Here is a 15,332-nt window from a genome sequence, read left to right on the forward strand (position 1 = left end):
TCTTAGTTTTCAGGCAAATATCATAACGTGTTTTCAAGATTTCTTCAAATTACATATTATTTAAGAAAATGTTCCAAGAATTTACAAACCTGGTTGACCTGAACTATGAAGTAGTGATAAATCAAACACTGCCAGTATCTGGGTTTCTCCCTGCAAGGGCGTTAGAAACTACTGAGGCTACATTAAAAAGCGTGAAGCTGGAGGTAAAAACAAGACACCTCAGAAATAATAACTTGCAATTTTGTAACACCTTACTCTTTCCTGATGAGCTGACTTTTAGTGGATTGACAGAGTTAATGTTCAGATTTACTTAATTTCAGGAACATATTTGACTCTTGAGAGCTAAGAAGGAGAAAAAATTTTCTAAGCTCAGTAAAACTAATATATCTGCATAAAAATAGGTAAACATTTAAAGAATATTTTCATTGGGTACCTACTTCTATATTCTTCTTCTAAAGACCAAAAATGATGAAAGCTTGGATGCGTCTTTTGGAAAAAATGATGTACTACTTACTCCACTGACTCAGTCCATTATAGATGGGGTTTTTTTTTTTCTGTAATTGACTGAGCCTTTTGATAATTTCCAGACAGCCTAAAGACCTGGAAGCTTTTTCATATATCATATTTTAAGCTTCGTTAAGCAATTTACCAGTAAAGGATTTTAGCAGGAGTTTGTTTTTCTCCACAGACAGCTAATGGGGCATAATGAGTAAATTCCAACCTTTGACAAAGTATGTAAAAGTAGATGGATAATGATTTTGTGAAGGATTAAGACACAGATTGCCACTAAAGAAAGGAAGTCTGCATGAAATCATGCAGAGATAGATTCTTGCATCATGTTATTAAAGGTTTCTCTCTCCTACTCCCTAATTCTAGCCCTGTTGAATTTGAATTAAGTAGCACTAACATGTTAAAGAAAAAGTGCTAATTGTTTTTTACTAAAAGTTGGCTACCTTGATTAGACTCATAAAAATGCTTTTTAAAGTGTATTATCTTTTTTTATTTTTTATTTTTTGCTATTTGTCCATGCATGTACATAAAGTGATCAAGAATAACCATATCAATCCTAGGCTTTATTGATGATTCTAAGAATCTTGAATATGTGACATCAATTTTGCATTGAAAAGCATTCCTCTCATGTTATAATTGAAGAGTCGGTGCTGGTGGAAGATGCCCAAATGTGCACAATTTATTTGGTTAGACAATTTGTTCTTTGACAGCTCCATCAAGAAAATGAATTTAATTTTGACTTCCACAAATGCTCACTGTTAGGAAATATAATTTGCCATTAGCGAATACACATTTGAGAGACTCTATTAAGCTGTGATCATGTCTATTTATATGTTATTGATTCTGTTCTAATTGTCCAATTCAGTAAGTGAGTGGCAATTAATATATGCAAAGGTGACTCCCTGAGCATAGTCCAAAATACATTATAATATCAAATCCCCCTAGGAAGCTGAAGCTCCCCATCTCTCCATCTCACCAACTTGACCCTTATCATGTTGGTAACAAAGTGGGCCAATGAAGAAATGTCCTTTTCTTTGTTCAGCTGGATTCTCTGTTACTGCAAGAGTGCATGTTAGAGAGTTTAACCCAGTTTAATTAAAAGGAGATTATTTCCCTTATTCTTCTCTTCCTTCTCCCAGTGACTGAGTACATGCTTTGTGGTAGCTATTACACATAGGTAAGCATTAAATCAGTAGTAGAAGAAGAACATGACCTAGAAATTTAATATGGGATGGGCAGTTAAGAAGAAAGACATGAAGGGAAGAGTTTCTGTTGTTGATCAATGATAATGAGTCTGACTAGTATCCATGAGGATGCAGGTTCGATCCCTGGCTTTGCTCAGTGGGTTAAGGATCTGGCATTGCTGTGAGCTGTGGTGCAGGTTGCATATGCAGCTCAGATCTGGCGTTGCAGTGGCTGTGGCATAGGGCTGTAGCTGCACCTCCCATTCGACCCCTAGCCAGTGTGACCCTAAAAAGAAAAAAAAAATGCCAATGAAAGGAAATCAGAAATAACTCCAGCCACCTAAGAAGAAATTAGGAAAATAAAGAGAAACAGGCAGTACAATTATTATGGCTTCATTTTCTCTTCTATTAAATATGCAGCATCTGTGAGAAGGTGTTGAAAAATAACTCAGGAGTCAGTCATGTGTGAGTGTGTGTATGTGTGTGTGTTTAGTTATACATATGTATATATATATGTGCACATATCTATATATATCATCTGTGTTCTGAAAAGATAAAACGAGATGATACATACTTAGGTTTATATTCCCCATGTTTAGCAGAGTGTCTGCATCTCATTTAGCACTAAACAAATACTTGTTGAGTAAATGATTATGAGTGGGCAGTGTTGCTCTCAGTTCTAAGGTACCGCCCACTTGATTTCAGCCACAAGTACTTCGTTTGCTATAGAAATATTCTCCCAAGCTATAGAATCAGCAACAATGATTACCATCAGGCTCTTCTTCCCTTAGGACAAGTGTAAGGTCAAAATACAAGGTGCATGTTCAGGAGCAAGTGCAAAGGAGAGCATTATCACTTGATATAAGAAATAGGTCAGGAATTGCCACACTAGAAGATCTTCAATTGTTTTTTTTTTAGTACAATAATATCAATTTTGATTAATTTTAAAATATACACTGTATGCCACAAAATGTTTATGTTAAAGAATTGTGTTACAAAATTAACCCAAACAATAAATTTTAAATCACTCTGTGTATAAACGTCCTATGCACTAATATCACAATAAGCAAATGTAGACATTTCACAAATATTTTTCAGAATCATTCTGTAATTGGAGGTACATAGAGTGTCTTGTAATATTGACGCAGTAGTGTTTCAACACATGCATTTAAGAAGTGAAAAATCCCCATGGAAATTCACTTCATAAAATCAACACCCTGGAATGACCTACACTTTTCCAGGTCCTTCATCCAAATCCTCAGCAGTTGAGCTCATTCTGAATGAAACTGCATAAAAATGATTACAAAAAAAGTAATAGAAGTTTGCAAAATAAGTAGTAAATAGTTAGAAATACAATTTTCAATAAGGCAGCCTGGTGAGAAGGCTCAAAAAAAGTCAAGTCTTTTACAAAGACTTGTCAATCTTACAGGACAAATTCTAGTTAATTCAGATGACAGAAAATGAGGGCAATATACTCAGATGCTCAGATGTGATGAACAATAATTCAATGCTTCTTTTAACTTGATCCTGAAGGAAGATTTCAACCATAAATCTTACAGAGTTTAAGTAGTAAGTATGAAAAGGAAATCTTGTTGAGATAATTTTTTTTCAATCTATCAGACCACAAGATGTGAAATGAGCATTCAAACTGTAATGGCGACGGTCACAATGAGAGTTAGGAAATTTTAAATCTTCAAAATAAAGACAGTATAAATTCATGGGAATGATTTGGAAATGTCCAAAGAACCTAGATTAGAAGTAAGAACAGAAGAGTTGTGTCTGTTGAATCTACCTAATTTACAATCTCTCTGTGCGGCTAGATTGTCTCAGACCTTATTGAATTGTTTTCCTTTGACCTTATAAAAATACATACCTACTTGCCAAAGTTTGAGTGCAATAGGTTAATTAATATTATGGTAAAGACTTAAAGGGAAAAATCTTATGTAATCTGTTCCCCAAGTGATTAATAAAACTCTTTCTCCTTCTTCATAAAAGAAATAAAACCAGAATTCAATCTCAGCTTAAATGTAAATGTGGCTTAGGAATTACACAGTAATACCACGTGGCATTTCTTAAGTTAGCCTGGTCTTTCTACACTGGATAAAAATAAAGAAAGCATCTAAAACAGAACCACCCTATTACAACCCAAATTTGCCCATGAAAGCAGAAATTTTCTGGCCTGCATCTATGCGTTTTTTCCACTTTCCGTAGCCTCCCACATTATAATGACTTATGCATGGAATTCAGGGACTTTATATTTTCTTTTGAATGCAAAATGAATACCAATATGGAAAATGTGAAAGCTGACCATTTTCAAAGATACTCACAGACCTTTAAGGAAACCAAACAGTATCCAGAATGATAATCCGTCAGCATTAGGTACCAAAATTCTAGTGCATTCCTTAATTTCACTGTTTTTTACAGGATTGGGAATATTTAACTTCCTGACATATGTTCAGTCAGAATCCTCTGAAATTTGGGGTGGGGAGTCAGAGTTCTTTTCAATAGACTGAAGTGACCCAAAGCCAGCGTAGTAGTTAATTTCGTTTATAGCTGAAATCAGTAAGCCAGTCCATGGTATGTGTTGATAGTTCTTGTGTTAAAACTAGAAATGTTGCTCTTGAATGGGATTTTTCTTTTGCAGTACAGTCATTTAGTTTCATTATAGGGCAACATCAGGGCTAGTAATTTTTATGGGGTTGAGTTTACATGAGTATAATTTTTTGCCTCTAACTAAGGCTTTGAATAATTCAAGGAAAATGATGGATACCTGGAATGTGTTTATATTCTGACCTTATCTTATATCCGGTTTTCTTGTTTACCTAAAATTTTATGACTAAATTCTAACAGAAGTATGCAAACTAAACGCCTTAGAAGCCAAAAAGAATGAGATTGAAATTTCTGAAGAATTTTTTAATTTGTCTTCTCATGCTCATATCTTTTTTGGTGCACCTGAATTCCTGACTGAAGAGTTTAGATTTTATACCTACTAGAGATACGTGGAGGGAAGAAGTGGAAGTGGAATATCATTCCATAGAGAGAAGGACATTTGTTGGCTATTTGAGCCTGGGTCTTAGAACCAGGGAACACTTTGAATCCAGGCTTGCATCCTAGGTGCATAAAACGTTGGGCAATTTATCTAATTTCTCTAAGCTTCAACAACACTAGCTTGCTGGCTGGTAGAAGCAGCAGTTAGATATATGAAAATGTATTTATCCTAAGGCATTGTAAATGGTGTGTGTTATGCTTTCTTATCCATGACTTATGTGTTAATATGAGCTAAACTGGATTACTCCATGTTTCTTAGTCACTCCCTGGTGTATATACACCCTGGTAGTTTGGGATCTGTATTAGCTCTTTCACACACTAATACCTTACATGTGCTGTCTGTATAGCTCAAGTTTTGCATGAACAGTTCCCTGGTGGTCTTCAGCGCAATTCAAACCAAATAGCCATTGGATTTCTATAACAATTTGTGTCCACAAAAGTAAATCTGGAAAGCATGTAAGCTAGAACATCTAGTTTCTTCCAATGAATTTTATTAGGTATAGCAATCCAAATATTTTCCTAACAGAATTTTAAATGTGTAATAGATATATCTTTACTCATTAACAGATCAATCAATCCAGATGCATTTAAAAGTATTGTCAATTTTTGACCAGAAATATTAAATATGAAATTTTGTTCTAATATTAGGCTGCTTCTTAAAGAAATAACCCTATTAAGCTTTATAAAATTCTTACTTAATTTTTCATAGCACAAATTAAGTACTTTTTTCCAAGATATAGATTGACTTTAGAATTATATCCTGAACTATATATTTTTAAAAATTTTTTAATAGGTGCAGAAATGACAAAACTTACTCTCATCTTCAATCAGTGGTTGTGAAGTAAACTTTCATCAAGTTTCATCTCCTTTAGTCTCATATGGAATGTATCTCTCTATCTGTAGTTAAACTATGATGACATGTCTGTAGCTATCAGAAAGAGAAGCTGGGAAGAACATGTGACCCAATGGATGGGACAGCCTTTTAATTCTGATGATTATAACATAGCATGTCATCATGGACTAGTGGCTGACAGCTTGAAGGCAAGTATGGAAAAAGATGCAACTCCAAATGTGGACCGCAAAGAGAGGTGTGTTTCCCTACCAGACTGCTGTCATGGCTCAGAGCTGAGAGATATTCCTGGGAGGCCAATGGGTCACATTTCAAAGGAGGTGGGTGAACATGACAGCCATGAAGTTGAAGATCAATTTCTTTCCCTGGAGGCCAGCACAGAAACACTTGTGCATGTTTCTGATGAGGATACCAACTCTGATCTATACCTTACAGATGACAAACAGATACTAACCACTCAAGGGCCTAAAACATCAGACCAACAGAGCATCAAAGGAACAGGCTCCTTAGTAAAGACACTTCCCATCATGGAGAGTAATCAAGATTCTTATGACTCTTGGGAAATGGCTGGTAGAGCTGATTTAGTGTTGGAAGAAGAAAAGGGGGAGAGGAAAGTTGGTGACATGGTGAGTAAAAGCCTGGAGCTTTGTAATGATATAAGCTTAAGTGAAATAAAAGATGCATCCAAAATAAATGAATGCAATTCTTTGAATGTGAAAGATATTGTGCCAGAAAAGCAATTGCTTAGTTCTGCTGTAATTGCTCAGCATCGAAGGAAATCTGACTTCCCTAAAGATGAACATGAAAGAAACACCTGCAATACAGTACAAGATGAATTCTTGGCTATTCCTTCTACGGACACAGGACTACCATTATTAAAAACAGATTCTGGAAGCTGCCTTCTGCAGCCTCCTTCTTGTGCTGGTGGAATGTCAGCTGAAAATGGCCTGGAGAAGAGTGGTTTCTCAGAAAATCAAAACAAAAGTCTTCCAAAGGTCAGCTCAGGAGATGGCATGCAGTGTTTACACTTAAAGGAGACTCTGGCCACCCAGGAACCTGCAGAGAATCAAGTCAGACTTCGTAAAAAGAAGGTAAGACACATGCACCAATTATCTGGCTTTTGGAATTTTATAAATAGCCTTATTTCCATCACTTATTATTTTGCTAGGCTTAAAAAGACATGTAGGTGTTTCTTTTGTCCAGGAGTATAGCCATGTGACTCAAAGAGCATCTTCTTTGGGAAATCATCGAAATCTGTAAAAATTAAAGAAGGATAACCTGTCCATTTCACTAATGATATTTATAATGGATCATGAACATTCTACTTTAGAATTGTTGAAGATAGAACTGATTTCACTTTCTTCAGTTGGAATTAAAAAGCCTGCAAATAGCTTATAGTTCAAGGCCTATCTTCTGAAGAATAATCTCTAATTGGAAAGAATGTCATGGTATTTTTAAGTAAAATTAATGACTTTTTAAATTAAAACCATTTATTTCAGCTTATTATTCCCTTTAAAAAGTATATTTGATGATAATTAAGATGATGTAAATCACATATTTAAAATGAGGCTTTTGCATACACCAAAGCAATAGTACCCCCTCTGCTTAAATATGCTGATGCAATTCAAAGGATACCCTGCACATTCGCTATCAGTAGTTATACCGACTTTTTTTTTAAACTCTTGACTGAAAAGGAATAATAACTGAAATAAATTTTTATGCTGAGTCACCTTTGACTAATCCTGTAGAAGCCATGCTCCCTAAGAACTTTCCAAGTGAGAGACAGGACTGGAGTGGAATTACATGAAGCATATGCAATGAAGCATGAAGCATAGTTAGGCAACTCCTGGCCAAACTTTGTCATCTCTTTAAGATTTCCCCAATATTCTTCCAACCATGTAGTACTCTATAATCCTGATATAAATACAATTTCTTTTTATAAATGCAACATGCCCATTGGCGTTGGAAAAAAAAACCTGCAGATTGGACACTTTAGTGTAATATCTCTGCCCTTCTCTTGATATAATATTAATCCGCTATTCAAATTCTCCTAAGACAAAACTAAGGTTCTTAGTTCTGTTCAACTGGGGCTATCTACATTGAGGAAAAAACCTCCAACTCTCTTTGTGGTGGAGAAATCTGGTTTCCATAAACTATGGTTTTGCTAGCAAACTAGATCAGTAACATGTCATAAGTTAGTTTAAGTGAAGTCAAAGACCTTACAGCAAAGATCAATGTGCTCAAACTACACACCAATGGAGCATTTCTATGCTTCTGGCAAACTCTTCCTTCCTTACATAAATTGTATTAAAATGTTAATGCTCCATAAAGTTGTTATGATTGGAATGCTCAGGTCACTTTTCCAGAACTGTCCATATATTCTATCAAATCTATTGGAGGAAATGCAATAACGACATAAGAAAGTATTAACTGACCTATGACATAGCTTCCCTAAAATAAGACAAACCCTGACCAACTGCCAATAGAATCGTTAAACATTCCAGAAACATATGCTCACCACTTGGACATTTATATCAATACTAAGAATGCTGGAAAGAATTTGTTCTTGGACATGTCACTATAGCATGGTTGCATTACAAGAGCTGTAATTATATCTCATTTACAAGTTCTAACTTAAAAATTCTATTTTAAGCATTTCATCATTCTAAAGTGTTATGGTATTGTCTGGCAGAGTATTTGTTTTGACTCTACAACTCATTTGGGATGCTTTGGGATAAAGAGATTAAATGCAAATTTTCAGGGTTGGGATTTACTTTGGAAAAGTACCATTATGGGAAAAGCCACTAGAATCAAAATGTGTAGGAATTTTTGTTCTATTTGATATTGAACAAGTGTTAAAATACCTTTGAATGGCCCACTAGCCATTTTAGAATGTTACCAAAAGAAATAATAAAACAAATGCATAAAAATATATGTACATGATGTATGTATTGTATGTTATTGACAAAAAAAGAGATACAACCCAAATTTCTATCAAGAAATAATGTACAATTGTTTATCTATGGTTGGAGTGATATACAGCTGTTAAAAAGATGGAATGAGATCCATGTGCTTTAAATGAATAGTGGTTATGATATAGCAAAACACAGTGGCAGACTAATATTATAGCACGTCCCAACTGTGTATGATGAATATAATTTTAGTGAGAGAACTTTAATCAGCTCAATATCTGATGGTCACGGAACGAACCAACTCCTTCACTGAATTTATGAACATGAATTTTTTTGGGGAAGGGGTCAGAATATAATCATGTTCTAAAACAAAAACAGAGTTTTGTTTTGTTTCGTTCTTGAAAAAAACAAAAACAGAGTTTATAAGGTTAATCCTCAGAATGCACTGAAATACTACTCTAGAGATAGCATTGTACTTTAGAAAAAATCATCATTCCTTGAAGCCTATAAATATTGGCAGACATTTGTTGTTTAGCATGATTTTTTTTTCTTACTTTCCAATGATATTTCTGGCCATCAAGGATAGCCACACATACTTATTAGGAGTCTCAATTGGAGATGACTGCATTTGTAGTATATGAAAATATTGACTTTTTAAGCTAATAGCTCCCTTAAATATGATGAAATATATCATTAAATTTAAGCCACTGAAATCAAAGGATAACCAAATAGATCATGAGCAGACATTAGTAAATGAGCCAAGAAAGCCAAGTGGCATATGACCAGAGCTTACAGGGCGTGGGTGGGTCTTTGGGGTAGGGCAGCTGGTTAAGAGCAATTCTCAGAGATAAATTCCAAAGAAATGTGGAGGAAGGAGACAGTCTAAGAAGTGGTCTCTTCAAACCAAATGAGATGTGAAGATGGAAAATATGAAGCGAAAGACTTGAGGTTAGACATTTTTTTTTTAAAGAATGAGTGTATCTGTTTTTGATGGTGGTTTACTAATTAAAGAGTCCAAAACTCAGTCTTTTCTACAGACAATTTAAATAGTTCTCAAATTTTTGAATAGCCATAATCATTGTATAAATATATAAAAATATCTCATATGGCTCTCATAAGACATACTCCATATTACCAAGCAAATAAACCACAAAAGATAATGCAAAAAAATGATCTGAAGTTTGAGATAACACCTAATTTCACATTTTAACCAAAAAACCTCACATCTCAGTGGTAAACTAAACATTATCATTTTTGCTTCAGATGGACTTCTATCACAGAAAGCCAGTATAAAAGTGGCTTAACCATTGCCTTTCTCTCACACATACATAATGATTGGGTATAAGCCAATGCATAGGCCCTATGTTTTCAAAAACCTTAGATCCACTTATCCAACCACTCTGCCACCATGAGCCAGTTTTCATATTCAAATCAGAAAGAAGAAGAAAGGGTGTAGGGATGGCCACTCTCCTGAGTAAAGACAGGACCCATAAGAAACACACTTCTTTTGTCCTTATGTTTCAAGAACTTAGTTGTATGGCTACACAACTATTGTATGGCTAGCAATAAGTGCTGATAAAAGGAGCCTGGGTCCTGAGCAAGCAGATGCCTGGTAAAAAATTCTATTATCAAAGAAGAAGGAAAAAATTATATTGAAGGATAACTCATAACATGACTATGTTGAGGTACAACACCTAATGTAAATATATTTCAGTATATCATGGTATGTTGTGAATGAAATAAACAGGCTGAGTATATGTTCTGCGGTAGTCTACATAAATCCCTGGAGTTCCCATCGCGTCTCAGTGGTTAACGAATCCGACTAGGAACCATGAGGTTGTGGGTGTGATCCCTGGCCTCGCTCAGTGGGTTAAGGATCCGGCATTGCAGTGAGCTGTGGTGTAAGTTGCAGACACGGCTAGGATCTGGCGTTGCTGTGGCTCTGGCATAGGCTGGCGGCTACAGCTCTGATTAGACCCCTAGCCTGGGAACCTCCATGTGCCATGGGTGTGGCCCTAGAAAAGACAAAAAGACCAAAAAAAAATACATATATATATATATTTATAAATCTCTGCTGCTTAAACTTCACACTACATAATATCTTTCCATGTTAGGAAACTATTTTATATGTTGTAGGGCTGTTGATCAAATGCAATACTCTTTCTTACGGAAAAATTGTCCAGGACCAAAACATTATTCTGTACACATGGGACTTTATCTCTGTGCAAATGTGATACATTAATTAGCAGTGACTGAAGAAATCAAATATTTTCTCTTACCCTATCTTTAAAATATGTATAGATTTGGTAAAAGCACACCTGTACCTAAAATGACTTTCTCATTTCTTTCTATGACCTTCTTGATCCTTTTTAGCTCCTGAATGACTATATGGGAGCCTTGTAGCATGGGAGAGCTAACATTGACCAATGTGGTGACTTGAAGAACAGTAAATTATGCAGAGGATAAAATGGACCAATATAGGAAGCCGACTGGAAGAATATTAAAAGGGCAGGTGGAAATTGTCTAAGAATAAAAACCAAAAATATGGTTATGCTGTGGCCCCAAGATATATTGATTGAAAGCAAGAACTAGTAAAAGAATTAGAGTTTGTTCAGGAGCTTAGTGTCAGTCGATAAAGAGGGAAGGAGTGGGAAGCGGAGTTAAGTATATACAGATCTGCAGGTAGAGTCATAATGACAGTATGATTTTATATGAAGGTCTCACTGGCTTTAATGACACAAGATTATGGAACAGACTTTATTGTTTTGCAACCTTTTCCTCTAGCTTTAGCATTGGCCCTGGCAGAGAAAAGTTGCTACCACGTGGCAAGTTGATGTGTCCCAGGTAAATCTTGTAGCTTTGTGCATAGCTCATTTTGTGTGTTAGGCTACCAAAAACCATCAAATTATTTCATGCCATTTAAACTGGGTTTTATCTCATAAACAACTGGGAAACCAAAAACATATTTGCAGGTATTTGGGGCTCAGATATTTTGCTTCATAGTATACATGATTCCCCTAAATCCAACCAGACATGCAAAAACACTCAGTTGTATGATAAAAGATAACACTAGAAATAGCATCTGGTAAAAAGAATCAGTAATTAATATTGAACATCTTCCATATCCCAGGTACACCATGAGCCAGACACTAGAGTTCCTCGCTCTGTGAAGCATATAGTCCCTGAAATACTGCTGGAATCCTCAGATAAGGCTTCTATTGGACTAAGACATAAGGCAAGCACTGAGGAAGGGAACAGTAGTGAGAGAGAAAGAGGGAAGGGGAGCCAGGGCACAGGTAGTATATGGTTGGGGAGAAGAAGGCAAACAGGAAGAGAGAGGGACAGAGAGACAGAGAGGGACACACAGAGGGAGAGGATGGGCTAAAGTAAGGTACCAAGGGAAGTACCTATCAATTGTAAGAAAAAGCAATGGTACAATTCCTTGACAAAAAGCTGATTTGTGGTAGGCTGGAAACAGATTCTATTTCAACATGGTAGAGTTACCGTTATCACCAGCATAAGCTTAGCAAGGAGGCAAGGAATATGATTTCGATTCCAGTGATTACAGAAAAGGTGGAGACAATAGTTCCTGCCATTTCACAGGAGGAACTCTGCCAACTAGGCTAGTCCTCCTGGGCTTGTGTCTCCACTAGGCTGAATCCCTGATAAATTCATCATTCTAGATCCTCAAAGTCCCTAGGAGGGACTTTCTTCAATTTCCTTGGCCGAGTTAGTTGCTTGATTCTCTCTTCATCCATAGAGGACTTACTCCTATCAGAATGTTTACTGCAAATTCATGATCATGCCACTTATTTGGGGACAGTTTTGTGTCTGTAGCAGTTCAATTTTGTGCCTGTAGCATCTAGCTCAGTGCTTTTAATCCTGTTCATAAGTGTTTAAATCAATGAATAGCCATGTCATGATAAAGGATTTATTTTCAGAGGACACTATCAGGTGTCAAGAACCCAAGTCATAAGGATGCAGAATAAATGAAGTCATACAACCAAAATCAGTGACCAGTTATCCCATACTTTATATCGTAATCTCCTGTCTGTTCTCCCTGCTAGTTCCATGCTATAACAGGGCATGATGGGACAAGAGGGAACAAGGAATTATATAAATTCTGGGTCTTGGAGGAAACCTTCAAATTTAATATGATTATTAACCTTTGCTACAAAACAATTAATTGTTGCCAAATAGTTACACAGCAATCTGAGCAGTAAATATTACTTAGAAACTATTCAGTTGTCTCCAGAAAGGAGGGGGCAAGGGTGCGCATAAAGAAGAAAACATTAGAATATCCAATGTGTTTATTTGTAAATAACCCTTTAATTTTGGATGTATTTTATAAGATAAATGATACATTAATACAAAATTCTGTTATAATTTATAAATAAATAATATGCTACTGAAAAAAGTACATAATCCAAAATGTTAGGAGCCCACTAGTTTAGAAATCTCTAGCTTTTCTGGTTAATTTCATTGTGAGGAAGTTGGGAGTGGACAAGAGATGACAGGAATAATGGAGTAAGAAATTAAAAGACAAATGAGTCAGGGAGGTTGAAGGATTTTTGTTTAGGAAGTGTCAGACAATAAAATAAAATTTCTTTTTTATTTCTATTGTGGGAACTACATAAAGTAGGGAGGTTTGATGCCAGGTGCCTTTAAGGCAGAAAAATATATTCTGAATGAGAGTAATTAGATCTGAAACATTTCTTGTTCCAGATATTTTTGGGAAAAAAAAGTAGTTATGATGTGTGATGGGCCTCTGATCCAAGCAGTGACTTGGACCAAAACTGCAAACTTATATTATTAGTAACAAGATCATTAATAAGTTTACATTAACCCAACATCAGCTTTCATAGGAGCAAGAATTAATATATTTTATGGTGTTATTTAAATAATTAATGGGTATTTCAGAGCCAGTTGCACATTAGAGGCTATTGTAATAGTGAAACTGATTTAGTTTCTTCCTGATGGATTTCTGTTACCATAAACCAGGATCAACTTATTAATCTTTTAATACCAACAAAACTACCATAGGTTTTGGCTGCTTCCTGTGAAGAAATGCCAGTGTCCACAAAAGTTGGGATAACTAACAAAACCTACATAACAGAGCCCTGCCTCTGTTATCTGGGCACTAAACAAACCATGCTGCCAATGGAATCTGTTCATTTTCTGGCTCATGTTCTTAGAAATAAAGTACTTATGCCTGCTGCCAACAAGATCTCTAGTCCACAAATAATTTTCTGTCAAGAAAATTACAGCACTACTTTAGAGATAACCCCACAAATTTCGAAGGAAATATAAACAAATAGGAAAGTCCATTTTTTTTTCAGTTCTATTTCTACATTGGCATAGGAATAAAACTAGTGGTTAATGAACCTCTTCCATTTGGGGGTTCTATTTTTGAACCAGTTAAATTTCAAAAGGACATAATGCTTTTTATATACATTAAAAGTTAACCAAGAGGTTTTTTTTTTTTTTTAAGTTGAAATAGCATTATTATTTGGTCTAGGAAATGAAAGCTTAGTCTGAATATGATTTTCTAGCTGAGAAATTAAGCTGTAAGGAGCATTATCTAAATCGAGGAGTGCTATTTAATCTGTCTGAGCCTTATACATCCCTGAAAACTGGAGACAATGATCCCTACATCACAAGGTTGTTAGGGATGTTAAATGAGATAGAAGATGTGGTTCAATGCCACATACAAAAACCACTAGAACAATCCATTATTTAACCAAAATTCAAGGTGAAATTTCAATAGATAAATAACTGAACAATTGCAGAATAAGATCTGGAAATTGGTCAAATTCTAGTGGAACCTATATTCACTGTATATACAGCAAACCAGGGTATAGTAGCTACTTTAGTTGGAGATTTCTAGAACACTTCACAGACTATGGTAAACCTCCACAGCCTCTGCACTATGGTGCCATACATAGAAAAAAGCCAGTGGGCTCTAAAAGCAAACCACTTTCCTCACTCACAGCTTTATAATCATGTAGGTTACTTATTTTCTCTGCACCTTAATTTTTTTCACCTTTATGATGGGATGCTTCACTTCATTATTGGGAAGATTAGGTAAGTTAATTTATGTAAAATAATCAGAACAGTGCCTGACACATTGTAAACATGTGACTGCAGCTATTAGGAATAAGAGTTGCTATTTTCTGTTTGTTTTGCTAAATTGCCCTGGTTACAGATCTAAGTAAGCTGAACTTTCTGGGAATAATTGTGGGAAAAGAGTGACAACATTTAAGAGAGGATTAACACATGTACACATGTACGTCTTTGCTATCTAATTATTATCATAGAATCTGGAATATGCATTCATTAGCTAAGTAAATATTAAGCACCTTCTCTTCCCCCATGCACTTTGCCATGTAAGATGTAGTATTAGCAGGGGTGATGTAAAATAACAAAATATTCAGATAAACTAACTCTAATAGCTATTACTATTACAATCTAAGGTAACATTATGTTTCAAACCATAAGAACAGTAGCATCCTGGTTCAACCTAATATAATAATATAACCTAGGATATATTAAGATCTCTGGAGCTAGAGTGTTAAAGGCCCTGGCAGGATAGGGATCCCATCCACATGAGATCAGGGACGGCTTCACCAGGGTGGTGGGGGGGCTGAGCTGAGTTTTGAAAGACACCAATGCCTTTCATTTGTGAGAATGAAAGACGGGATGTCCCTGTGCCTGTTTTAACTATTCTTAGTAAACGCAATTTTATTTTTAAATACACAGACTTAAATTTTAGGAAATGAATGAAATAAGCAAATACTTCAAAAAGAGCATTTTGTAAACAGACACTTT

At 35.5% G+C, this 15,332-nt stretch overlaps 1 protein-coding gene across 4 annotated transcripts in view; it reads left to right on the forward strand.

Moving 5' to 3' along the window:
- LOC125122936 (rho GTPase-activating protein 7-like) overlaps positions 1 to 15,332 on the forward strand; it is a 192,131-nt gene that overhangs the window by 7,265 nt on the left and 169,534 nt on the right. For all 4 annotated transcript variants that reach the window (XM_047771899.1, XM_047771898.1, XM_047771901.1 and 1 more), the window contains exon 2: positions 5,536 to 6,683. In XM_047771899.1, the coding sequence (XP_047627855.1) occupies positions 5,661 to 6,683 (1,023 nt within the window). In that variant the 5' untranslated portion in view covers positions 5,536 to 5,660. The remainder of the gene's footprint in view (positions 1 to 5,535; positions 6,684 to 15,332) is intronic.

This window comes from Phacochoerus africanus, chromosome 3, assembly GCF_016906955.1.
Source record: "Phacochoerus africanus isolate WHEZ1 chromosome 3, ROS_Pafr_v1, whole genome shotgun sequence".
NCBI lineage: Eukaryota > Metazoa > Chordata > Mammalia > Artiodactyla > Suidae > Phacochoerus > Phacochoerus africanus.